Raw genomic sequence first — 12,752 nt, 5'->3', positions numbered from 1 at the left:
AAGGAAATAAAATACAAAATAAATACTATTTTCAGAATAATTTTATTTGCAACCACGGAAAGGGATGTGCAAGTCTCCTGTATCTCAAAATGAATTTTCATGCTTTAGAATTTTTTCAATCCATTGTAGTCCATTTGTAGAGTTTAGTTAAGTTTAAGTTTTTCCAACTCTTAATGAAGATTCTTTCGATTTCAGTTTTTCAAGTTCTGCTCTAGCCTTTTCGGAGACAGACATTTTGAATTATTTTTAAGAAATCGTTACGCTTTCATACAAAAAAAAAAAAAAAAAAAAAATCGAATTTCTTACCTCTTAGTAATCCAAATCCCATTTCTCCGGTTTCGGCAGCAAAAATAATGTAACGATGATGTCATGACACAAGAAATTCTATGAAATGGGAGAGCATCGTTAGTCAAGTTCACAGAGCTATTTTAGTGATACAACTATCAATTTTGTTGACATCGAGTTCATTTTAGATTGCACCATCCGTAATGTACCACTGGCAATTATACATTTGTCTCAGTGTTACGTTTTAAATTTCTTGTATTTTTTCAGTTTTGAGTCATAAACAAAACCCCAGACGGGACAGGCGTAGGTTATGATGGGCCGCAACATGGGCTTATATAAGAGTACCTTGTTTTCCATAAAAAGAGCAGAGTTTCGGGAAATTAAGGGGTTTAGTAAAGCTTTAGTACCTCAAAACTTATTTAAAATACATGTAACGTGTAGCGGCTATGTAAGTTTTTGGTTTAAAATAACACCAAGGTATTTCACTTGCTTGGTCTAGGGAATACTGGTAATACATTGGGGTTACACTCAGACCCTCCTGCAAGGAATACTGGTATTATGCATACTGAAGGTAATATTTAAATCCACTTTTCATTGTTATAGAAGAATATAGCTTCTGATTTTTCATCTTTCCATTTGAACAACCAGGACTCTAGTGCTTGGATGTGTTCTTGTAATGTGTACTACTGAGACCATAGACGGATGATTTTGGTGAAGGATAGCAGTATTATCTGTATATAATGCTAGTGTAGCAAGGGTGTTGAGTGTAATGTTGTTCGTATAAAGTGAAAAAAGGGTCGGCGAGAGCAACGAACCTTGTGGTAAACTAGCAAGGTTTTCGCGACCTGTTTAGTGAATATTGTTATAACGAACGACAAATTATTCATCGTAAATATAGGAATTTATGAGGATTATGATGTGATCTGGGGAACCCAGAGTGATTAACTTGTAAGTGAGTCCCTGTAACCATACGCAATCAAAAGCTTTCGAAATATCGAGGAAGAGGGCTCCTGTGATAAGTTTTTTCTTGAGACTATCTGAAATAAGGTCGGTTACCGGATATAATTGGTGCATTGTTGAATGCTTTCGACGGAATCCATAATGTTGTTTTCTTCGATGAAGTCTTAGACGCGTTTGAGGACGACAGCTTCTGCAATTTTACTTAAAGTTGATATAAGGCTCATCGGTCTATATGATGATGCGAGGGTTGGATCTCTACCCGACTTCAAAATAGGCGAAATAATTTTTGTGTTCTAATTGGCTAGGAAGTACTCAGTTTAAACGTAGCATTGAGGATTTTGGTGAATTTGCATAGGTTTTTGGGACCCATTTCCTTCATCTTGTTACTAATTCTGTCCAATCCTGGGCTTTTGCGATTTTTCCTCTTATCGATATAACTACTAACTTCAGAAGGCATGATTAAAGGGATGTTGTTTGTGTGTGTTAGAACACTCGATAGGATGGGAATAATCATCGATGTAGATTACAATCCAAGATAATTAATTGAACAGCACGAAACAACATTTCATTAAAGAAACACAACATATTAATATAAATTTCACATTTAGCAGAGGCCATGGAAATCATAACAAGTATTTCAAAGTTCAAGTATCCATAGTTCTATAAAGTATCAAGAGGAGTTCTAAGCATCCAGTTATTTGTTTTACACTTTTCTTGGCGCGTGGCGAAAGCGCCATCTATCTACTAAAAGTAGAACAACCACTGACTGCTCGCAATATACTTATAGTTTGCCTCATATTCCATAATCGAAGGTTGATCGGACTAGCTATTAAACTTATTAGCTTAGCATGACTTTCTTAGTACGTAATCTAAATACAATCTTCCTTCAAAAATCCTTCTAAGAAGGTATCTAAGTCTATCTTCTAAGAAGGTTTGGAAAATTCCATAGGCAGATGCTCCTAACATACTTCAGCATAATCAAAAAATTCAGTCCAATACCAAGATCAGCTTCCCTTCTTATGATCTGTGCAAAAGATATGAAAGAAAGAAATCCCGTTTATACTTACAATTAAGATACATTAAAATCGTCTCACACTGAGTAATGCGAAATACAACGGATCACTTTTCTTAGAAACGTGCTTTCCCAGAATTAGTTTGAAAGTTACAGCCCAATGAGCAACATTTATTCAGAGAACTAAAAATATTGCTTGTTATAGATAGCTTAGCCATCTAGAAGTAATGTGAAAGGGCCCTTCGAGCGAGCAATAAAAGACATCTGTTAGCGTCATTTGAACTATTGACGAAAAATGGCATGTAATGAATTTACTTATGTTATCTGAATAAACGACCCTTGTGAGCCAGTAACCTTTATTTTGGGATGAACAGTTTTATCCTTCTTTACAATCATCGCTTGCTGGGTATTGGGAAAAAAGGCAATAGGATAAAGAATACCTCAGCACTTACACATCATGGTTGCTCTCTCAACAGATAGAATTCGTAGTCCAAAATCAGTACCCAATTTTACAATCTGTATGATGCACTTCTGCGTATGCTTGCTCTGTTCCAAGCCGGGAATGAATAACTGCGTAATTTCTGTTACATGCCAAGCAATCTTGCAAAAATGAAAAAAATACCTCGGAGAGATATCGAGGGATTTTGGTCTACCAGTCTAATACTAGCTTAAAAATTCAGCAGGAATCGATCTATTTCTCCTTTCTATGTGCCTCTTTATGTTGAACATTTTTTCAGAAACCCACCATAGATGTTTAATGCTGCTAAATTTCGATGTGAAACTTATGCTCGAAGGATTACTTCAAAAAGAATACGAGCCAGTTTCCCACAAAAAGTCATTTCTTGCTCGCAAAAACTGTGTCTCAACTCATAAAAGCTGTGTCTTAATTAATTGACCAATCAAGCGATTATTACTTAAACAAGTTTATATCTCCTTCAATAACTAGAAAAAATCCACAGTTAATTTTATTACCATAACGATTAATATTATATAATATATATTTATAATTTGAGCACATGAAAATATTTAAAAACTTGCAATATTTCTTTCTGAGTAACTGACTAATTTTAAAATGAGTACGTATAAAGAAACTGAGATTAATTCAGTAATCTTCTAGAAATATGAAAAATTCTGATTCATAAATCTATACAATAAATTTCGAAATATGTACTGTACTCCATTTCATATGTATAGCGATTTTTGATGAGAGATTTGATTGATATACACTAAGCTATCTCTATTATAGATTTCAAGTATTTATCTTACTTCGTACCGTAATATATATAGGATTTCTTGCAAACAGTTGGTGAAAGCAAGATTCTTTATTTTAAAGAATAACTACTAAAAAGGAGCATTTTTGTTAACTGTATTTACTTCATTTCCTTCCAACATATTCGTTCTAACACATTATTTTCTGAAAACATTTAAATTTTATTCAATGACATAACAAATTTTTCTTTTTAATAAGCTTTCAAATATATCATGTATTTTTCTTTTTATCCTGGCAAATTTTATTTGCATGTTATTTAATACATTTTATATTAATGCTATAACAGTTCTTTTATTATTTTAGAAGACGACTTAAAGAAAGGCTACACAACAGGTAATGATATAAATATATTTTTATTTTTCAGTGTGTAGTATTTATTTAAGAATTTCTTTAGAGTTCTCATTTAACAAAAATATATTATATGGACTAAGAATGTAGCATATTCTTTGAATTGAAAAGCAAGTAAATAAGTTTTAGGCGAAGATTAAATTGGGGGAGAAAACTGTTCTAGTTTCATGGTAGCTTATATTTTCTATATAGTTCGCAATATTTGGTTCAGATCGAGCAAAAAAATATTTTAGCAGCTCATAGAGAAGATATATACACACATTTAGGTCTATGTGTTATAGGGTGTAGCCAAAGATAAGCAAAAATATATCCTATGAATCAGGCATATAATGGATATGCAGCAAATTAAATATTTATACCGTATTTCCTCACATATTTCTCCACCTTTTTTTACTAATTTTATCGCCTGAATAGAGAGAAGGGGAAATTATCGATTAATCTAATTTCTACAGGAAGTGATTGCAGTAAAAACATAATAAATGAAATGCAGTAATGGAAAAACTATAAGTAACTATCACACTATTATTTCTTTAAAAGAAACCTGCATTCCAATAAGAATACACAGCAATATAGTATTTAATAATATCTTTATTTCTACTTCCCCGTAACTTGAATCTCGCTCGTTCTTACTGTTGTCTGTGCTACTATATAGGTCTCAAATCACCCATAAATAATTAGAGAAAGTGGATGTGCAGCCGACTCAGCGAAATCGTAGACTAAATGACAGTTCTTGTATTAGGTTGGCATAAAATTCAGTAGTTAAAAGGCAAAGGCTCAGTGTGACGTTTGCAGGTAGTTTGCGAAGTTTTTGTCTTTATTAGTAACACGGAAACAATTGCGACGTAAAAGAATCCGTTTTAAAATCTAGGTGAGCTCCTTCTCTGAACGTATTGAGAAAAGAGAAAACTGCACGAATATTTTTAAAATTTTCAGAACTTGGCGCTAAAATGCTAGGAAAGAGAAAATAATCGAGGAAATACTGAATAAAAAGAAAATTTCCTTACTTTTTCTTAATCAGAGATTTATGTCCTGACAATTTTCAAGTTTAAAATTCGGGATTTTAAAACACATTGCTGCTGTAAACTGCCGTAAAACACATTTCCAACTACTCTATCGGCAGATCGACTATGAGGAGAACTTACACAATACAAGTAAATATTACTTATACCTTTAGACTTGATTTTCTTGTTTATTTCTGACAGGCGCCTGAAATAGTACATTCTGTTTAAATCCTACAGAACAGAAGTCCTCAACGAGGGGGGAATTTCCCTGGTGGAATTTTTATAGTTTCGGCGGGGGGGAGGATGCGGTGAGCCTTATGTGTATCTGTTAAGTATTTAATTTCAGTTTATGAATATAAAAAAACTACTTTTACTCGGTATGATAATGTAGGAACAGTGAAAAGAAAAGGGAGTCAGAGTAAAAAAGGTTAAGAACCACTGCTCTCTAATTAGCCTTAGGCGAAATTGGTTAATAGTTAGAGAAGAAAACTGTTCTCTAATTAGAGAAGATTAATAATTAAAACAAAAAGTTAGTTTTAAAATAAAAGAAAATAATAAAATTATGGTTTAAAAACAAAAGTTAAAAAAAAAAAGATAAAATTGCAATCATATTTGTTGGTCCATACCTATTAAACAGTAATTTTTTTTTTCAGTTGTGGAACCTGAAATATATGCGTACAAATGAATTCAATAGGAGTGACTTTTCTGGAAATTTTTTTAAAAAATTAAATTTGTTTGACAGATATCAGTGTTCTTTCTAAACCTGCTCAGTTCACATTGATTTTGTGAAGTTGCAACAGTACTTTCATTTTCCATGCTCAAAGAAGATGACTGCAGGACATCAGTACACAAAGCACTCATTACTGATTTAAATATTGAATTGCACAGCCATACTACGACTCAATACAGCAATATTCTCAAGTCAGATAACTATAAAAATATTCGAGCAGCATTCAAAGCCATACATTATTGAATTCTTTGAAAGATATCTAAAGATATTTTTAAAGGATGTTTAAACAAAATTTCCAAATTTAACCGTTTATTTAATTCATCCAGAAAATAATTTTAGATCAAAAAAGTAGTTTTAAAGTAAAATAAAATAACAAACTCTAATTTTAAAACAAAAGAGCTTAAAAAAAAGAAACGATAAAATTGCTATTATATTTGTTGGTTATGTATCCATATCTATTAAACATTAACTTTGTTTTTCAGTTGTGGAGCCTGATATATGTAGGTACAAATGAATTTAATGGAAAGTGAAAAGTATTTCCAAGTTTAAAATTTGAGTTTTTGACTTTACAAATATGACTGCTTTGCACAGAAGTCCATCACAAGTTCTGGAAGAACTGATACTGTCTTTCAAATATATATTATGTATTCTTTATAAAAATAATTTTCAATGAACTGAAAATATAAATAAAGAAAGTAATGTACTTTTACATATCATTTTAATCTTTTGCTTTAAATTCACCTAAAACATTTAATAAAGTTATGAGAATTTACTTTTCTTTCACACAGAAAATCTATAACCTAAATTTAAAATGTAATTTCAACTAAACTTCGTCTCTCTAAAACAGCAGATTAAGTTATTTAAAGAACTGCTTGTACAAGATTAAGTAATAAATTCTTGAAGTTTTCAACAGTATAATAGATATTAGTGACTATATTTAAGTGTAAAAAATGGTTATTGTAATTAAAAATAAAATGCTATTCCAAATTTCGTCAGGTGTTCCATAAGGAGCTCCTATTTTCTTTGAACTGTAAGAATAACATAAAGAAAACAAAGTATTTCTTCTAGCATAAATAATATCAAACCTGCTTTAGAAAAGATTTCTTATTGTTTCTGTAACAATAATGAACCAGTCTATCTCAGAAAGTGCTTTAAGAAAACTTTCCCAGATAAGAATATTCAGGGTTTGTCATTATAAAATAATGTAAACTTAACAGTGTGAGAACTGAGTAAAATCTTATAATATTAATCCTAATCATTTCACTATAAAATTCACAGAATTTTTGATGAAAAGAAACAACGCCTGCTGTGCATTGTAGTTAACACACCTTCTATTTACATAAGAAACGTATTGTGAGCTATGATACACTTTCATACATCTACCATAATAATAAGTACAATTTATTTTATTTATATTGTCATTTGCTTTTCATACTCAATATATTGTAATGTTTTGTTTAAAAATATTATATTGTAATCTGCATAAAACTATATTCAGTATTTTAATAGAAATATATTTATCTGTGCCGTTTAATCCTTTATGTTTTTGTTTCTAACAAATATTTCAAGGGCGTTGAACCAAAAGAAACTTGTCTCTTAATAATCTGGAGATTTTTTTAAAGCTGACACCTTACGAAAGCAGTATTTTTACTTCCTTAGACGAAGTAAAGGAAGTATTGTAATCGCGAAAAATTTCGTGTATCACATTTCAACAAAATTATTCATTTTGACCGCTCTCGAATCCATATAAACGATGTTTTTGCATAACACCAGTACGTACGGACAGAATAAAAGACTCTTTTTTCCAGAACGCATTGTAAAATGGATTTAGGGGAGTTTTTTTTTTTTTTTTTTTTTTTTTTTTGTGACTTCTGTACTTACCTACCTACGTATGTATGTATCTCGCATAACTCAGAAACGAGCAGCAGTAAATCTTAAAATTTTATATATGGTACTATAACATCCAATTGTGCACCTCCCTTTTTCGTTTCAATCGGCCACACAAACGTATGTAAATATATATATATTCCCACTCTGTTACCCAGCTCGGTGAGCTCAGTGTTCTTATTCTTATATGTTGGTAAATTGTGCCATTTTTTTTTTTTCTTTCTTAAAAGTGTTGTTCTTATGTTCCAGTTAAGGATTTTAAGCCTTTATTTAATATGCATGCAATAGTTGTAAAATTATCAACAATTTAAAACTTTTAAGTGACGCTTGGCCTAACGAGGCCGCCATTAACTTATATTTGAAACTCTTAGTAGAATAGGCATTAAATCCAGTTGATGCACCTTCAGTGTCTTTTTGTGCAGTGGGACCAAAAGGTTAACGTTTAATTTAGTGCACTGAAAAATTTGTCTTCTTGCCCACTGGTCGAAATGCTTGTTTTTTCATCGAAACTCTAATTTTAAGTTCATTTTTTTAAAAAACTGTTTTTACTCTATTTGGTATTTTAGGTTTTTCTGCATTTTACAATTTTTAATGAAGATGTTTTGAGGTTTATATATTTTTGCCCTGCCGTGAAGTGAGAACTTAAATGATTGAAAGAGAATTATATCTCTAATGACATTCGAAGAAATAAGTTTAAGTGAAGTGCAGCAAAGAATCCATGTAATTTAATAAGTTGCACAAGGAAGTCATGTGGTATCCATATCAGATATTTATTTTATTGATTGTCTTTTTTTTTTTATTTTAATGTTATTTCGTTATTTTAAAAAATGAATGTTTATGGAAATTTATAAAAAAATAAAATGAAACTAATAGTAATGTATTAATTATTTATTTCTTAACATTATTCCTGAATACAACGCTGCGAAGTTAAAATTTTATGTAAGATTAACCGATGATACGAAAAGTAACAATCATAATTCAATAGTTCATCACTGATGTAAGATGATGCAAAAGTAAGATCTATACATGAATTACCTAAAGTAGTTGGATTTTTGGTTACTGCCATATTAGGATTAAAGTGCTGCTTCATAAAACTGAACACTCTCTCTCTCTTTCTCCCCCCCTTTTTTTTTAACATCAGTATTTAAAATCAGCCATAATAATCATTGGTATATGCTTATATGCTTGTTGACATAACACTCTTCATTAATGATAGTGTAGGCTTTATATTTATTTTAACTAACATTTATTTTAAGCTATCTTTCCTGTCAAGCCTTTACTTTACCCTAGAATTGCCAATGCAAGAGTATGTAAATCGAGTAGAACGCGCTGAGTATTCAAATTTTAGCAGAAGTAAATTGAGTTTAAATAGAAGGGAAACGAGATTGTAAGTGTGCTTCTTGAATTACGAGCGTGAAGGTTGCTAGGTAGAAATTTAAGAACCGCGCGTTTCGGCCTGTGTGCCTATTTCGGCAGTTCGTTGAATCTTTCAACTTCTTAATCAGTAAGTTTGCTGAATCTCAGCTGTATCTTAGAACGCGGTTAAGTTAGTTACGATTATAGAGCCTCGTAGGTAGTGATCTCGTTATTTATTCATCCTGTCATTTATTTTTAGTTGTATTTTTCTATTTTGTTACACCGCCGTGTCGGCGTAGTTTGTGAGCGTCAAGTGAACGCAGCTGTGATTTCTAAAGTGGAATAAAAAGGGATTTAAACCCTTCCTACGAGTTTGTGTAATTTACAGTTCATAGCAGTCACTACTACTGTTGCTGACAAGTTGGGGCCCCGCAACATTATAATAGGACTAAAAAGGTACAATTTTAACTCCGTCTATTCCAGAATGAGTGTTAACAGATGACAATATACATAGCGATTGACCATTAATTGTAACATCGACCATGCAAATATCCCCTGCCCCAATGTCTTGAAATCTACGTCTATTATTATGTACAGCAAAATGAGTTAGTGTACAATTTGCAACAACACTGTTTAAATGTCTACGAATAGCTACACAACTAGCTTTTCGTTTAGAGTGTTCTTCTTTATTCTTCAATGTATTCCTCTGCATGAATATATTGGTTTTCAAAGATCAAAGTTTCAAAGCAATAAAATCAGTATATCGCTTCCACAGTCACTCGCCTTCCACTCCAACATAGAACTATTTGACGTTATAACCTAAATTCGTGCGCGCGCAGTTGTGATGTCATCAAAATATTAGGTATTTTTACCTAAAACTGTTATCACATTTGCGAATTCGAGGCAACTATTCCTCAGTTGCGGTCATGTCATAAATTATAAAGAAGGGGAAAGATGGGGACGTAGAAAAAAAAGGGGGGACTGGGCGCTTCTAAGTTTTGTAAAAATGTGGTGGCCGCTAAAAAATCTAAGTTATCTGCATCCAGTTTTATAAAGAGGAAAATATAGAAAAATTGAAGTTTTAGAATTCATGAAATTTGTACTACGAAAATGGATTACTGAATGATAAGAAAATCTTTTTTTAAAGATATAGGAATCGAAAAATCTATTTCTTACGTCAATGAATTTGTGTTTTAAATATTGAGTTTTGTATTTCGAATGCTATGTTATATGAACGCGAAGTATCTCAGTATCTGAGAAATAGGCTTAACTAAAATTCCTTGCAACCTTTTCATGTCTAAGGGTTGTTCTTCAAATTACAAATAAATTGCGGGGGTCACTGCTTTTTGGTTAATTTTCTAATGTCATGCATATATTTAATTGTTTTTAATTCTGAACCTAAGAATAAATGTGTGTTATATATGTGTGTATGTATGCACGTAATGCGTATATGTGTGTAGTATATACGCATATCATTAAGTTATATTAACATGTCGTTTGTAAACTGTAATTGAATGCAATTCGGTGATACAGAGTTATAAAATAGTCTACGGCAGGGGTTCTGAAAGTGTGCGCAGGGAGCCGCGACTCTTTTACGGAATCTAAATTCAAATCGCGTGTACTGCATAAATCGCTCGTTGCGTAGGAAATTGACAACACCGCTCTCCTTCCGCGTACGGAATTTGGGTTCGGCATGGCAACGCCGAATTCTTTGCTAGCCGACGCGAGAGATTTCCAGAAGTCCGCATTGGATCATCGCGTCACATCGACAGGATTTGTCGCGAGCGCTCATTGGTGGTAGTATATAAGTCGTCGTAGGCCACATTGCCAAGTTTTCCCCTTAAATAGCTCGAAACAGCATTCTTTCTATAGACAACAAGTTACTCATTTACAAGTCCCTTTATCGTCCAATATTGTCTTGTGCCTGCCCTGTTTGGGCTTATTCTAGTAGATCCTTACAGAAAAAAATTGCAAACTGCACAAAACGAAGTTTTGAGACAAATTACTAATGCTCCATGGTAAGTTCGAAATCACAGATTGCATACTGAACTGAAAATTGACCATATTAGAACTTTTTTTCACTATCGCATTGCTAAGAAATTCTATAATGACCTAGAGTCCATTAACAAGCCCCTGCAATTAAAATTTATGATTACGACGCAAATGATCAATGTAACATCAAAAGGCCTATGACCATTCTTAGTGACACTCTTGATTAAGCTTAACTGCACCATGGCTACCTTCTGTATAGTATGATTTTTTGTATTGTATGTAACTGTTTACTTTTGATTTGAGCTCCTTATTTAATTTATTCTTTGATTATGATCACATATTTTAATATTACACTCTGGGTCTTTCTTGCATTTACCATATTTTTGTATGATAATTTATATGTTCTATTATTATTGTTCCCACTGGCTCGACGGACTTTGCAGCTTTTCTGAACGGCATTTTCATCACCGAATCATGTACGCTTTAATTTGTAAAAAAATATTCATCCTAACTTCCTTTATTATAAATAATAATTATTAAAAAACTTAATTGATAATTAATTAATCTTAATCTTAATTTATCTTAATTGATCCTTAAAGATATCCTGTGCATATTTATATAATACTATTAGTTACGCTTTGTATTGTATTCGAAGTAGCCATATTTTCGATTGGGGGTAGAGTCTATGACTCAGGCACGCCGGTGCTACACCATCACTCGTTGCGTACATTGCCAAGATAGTTTATTGTAAGCATAAGCAGTTAAATGGTTAAGTTAAATAGAAGTAGTAATAAAGTATTCTAGGTAGTAATACAAAGAAGGTTGTGATTTACGAACCCAGTACAGCGTTATAATATCTATTTAAACATATGTATGTGAGGAGTTCGATTGCTTTGTTTTAAATGTGCTGTTTGCATTTTCGTAAAACGTTAGTCACAAAATGGAAAGATTTTTTATTAAGTAAACAAGTCGATAGTTCAAGTCAGAGTGATCAAGCCTCGACAAGTCGCTGTGAAACAAAAAGGCTGAAAATATCCTAAATACTATGATAGCTATTTGGACTTCCTCGCTATTTTAAGTAGAAGTAAATAATGATGAAAGACCATATCGAGAAAGCAATGTGTGCTCTGTTTGACAATTTTATAGTCCCAGAGTATGCTCCCAAGTAAGCTAAAACGACATCTGGAGACCATTCACCAAACCATGGTTGAAAAATCTCGGGAATGTTTTAGTAAGAAGTTGCAAAATTTACAAAAACAAAAAAAACAAAAAAAAAAAAGTGTTCACCGAGCAAGCTTCAGTATTAGCAACGCACTGCTAGCATCTTTCAAGGCGGCATACATGGTGGCGAAGTGCAAGAAACCTCACACCATTGCAGAAGAACATTATCAGGTTCTGTGTTCCTCCTTACTTGCTTTGTCCTGACTCGGAACAGGGAGCTTACTAAAGCTATGTTCAATAAATTTGGGAAGTAGACAATACACACAGGAAGGGTATACGAAACCCTTTATTTTTCTCTCTTTACAATGATTTCCGGACTTCGGAATACAGAGACCAACCACTTGTGGTCTGAACGTAAGAATATAAAAATATTAACTAAACTCTAACTAAACTTAACTTTGGATTAATCAAACAAGTGCCTACTCCAAGATTGGCCGTATATTAGCAAAAAGCCGTATGTAGTACAGAGAACTGCTAACACTACGATACGTTTAAAATTATCAAGAGGATTAAACCTCTGGCCTTGAAGGCAACCAGCAACCGAGTAAAAACTACTAGGCAAGCGGCCTGCTTCTAGTAACTCCTTCCTCTCTCTTGCTTGGCAAAAAGCCACAACTTAAGTACTTGGCGTTCGCAAGACAAATTTGCATAAATAAGTTAAAGCTTTTAATTCTGGCCGGAAGTAGAAAA

General features: G+C 32.5%; 1 protein-coding gene across 4 annotated transcripts in view; it reads left to right on the top strand.

Annotated features, from left to right (window-relative positions):
• Positions 1-8,319, top strand: part of LOC118203790 (uncharacterized) — a 52,307-nt gene extending 43,988 nt beyond the window's left edge. The window contains exons 9-10 of one of the 4 annotated variants that reach the window (XM_035376076.2): positions 3,831-3,860; positions 6,089-8,319. In XM_035376076.2, the coding sequence (XP_035231967.1) occupies positions 3,831-3,860; positions 6,089-6,120 (62 nt within the window). In that variant the 3' untranslated portion in view covers positions 6,121-8,319. The remainder of the gene's footprint in view (positions 1-3,830; positions 3,861-6,088) is intronic. The other 3 variants (XM_035376074.2, XM_035376075.2, XM_035376073.2) reach the window with 3 other exon arrangements.
• The last annotated feature ends 4,433 nt before the right edge of the window (positions 8,320-12,752 follow it).

The sequence above is a fragment of the Stegodyphus dumicola genome, chromosome 8 (genome assembly GCF_044657685.1).
Source record: "Stegodyphus dumicola isolate Sdum_Otavi_A_Nest chromosome 8, ASM4465768v1".
Lineage (NCBI taxonomy): Eukaryota > Metazoa > Arthropoda > Arachnida > Araneae > Eresidae > Stegodyphus > Stegodyphus dumicola.
Note: the sequence above shows the minus strand (reverse complement) of the source record. Positions and strands in the feature narration are given on the sequence as shown.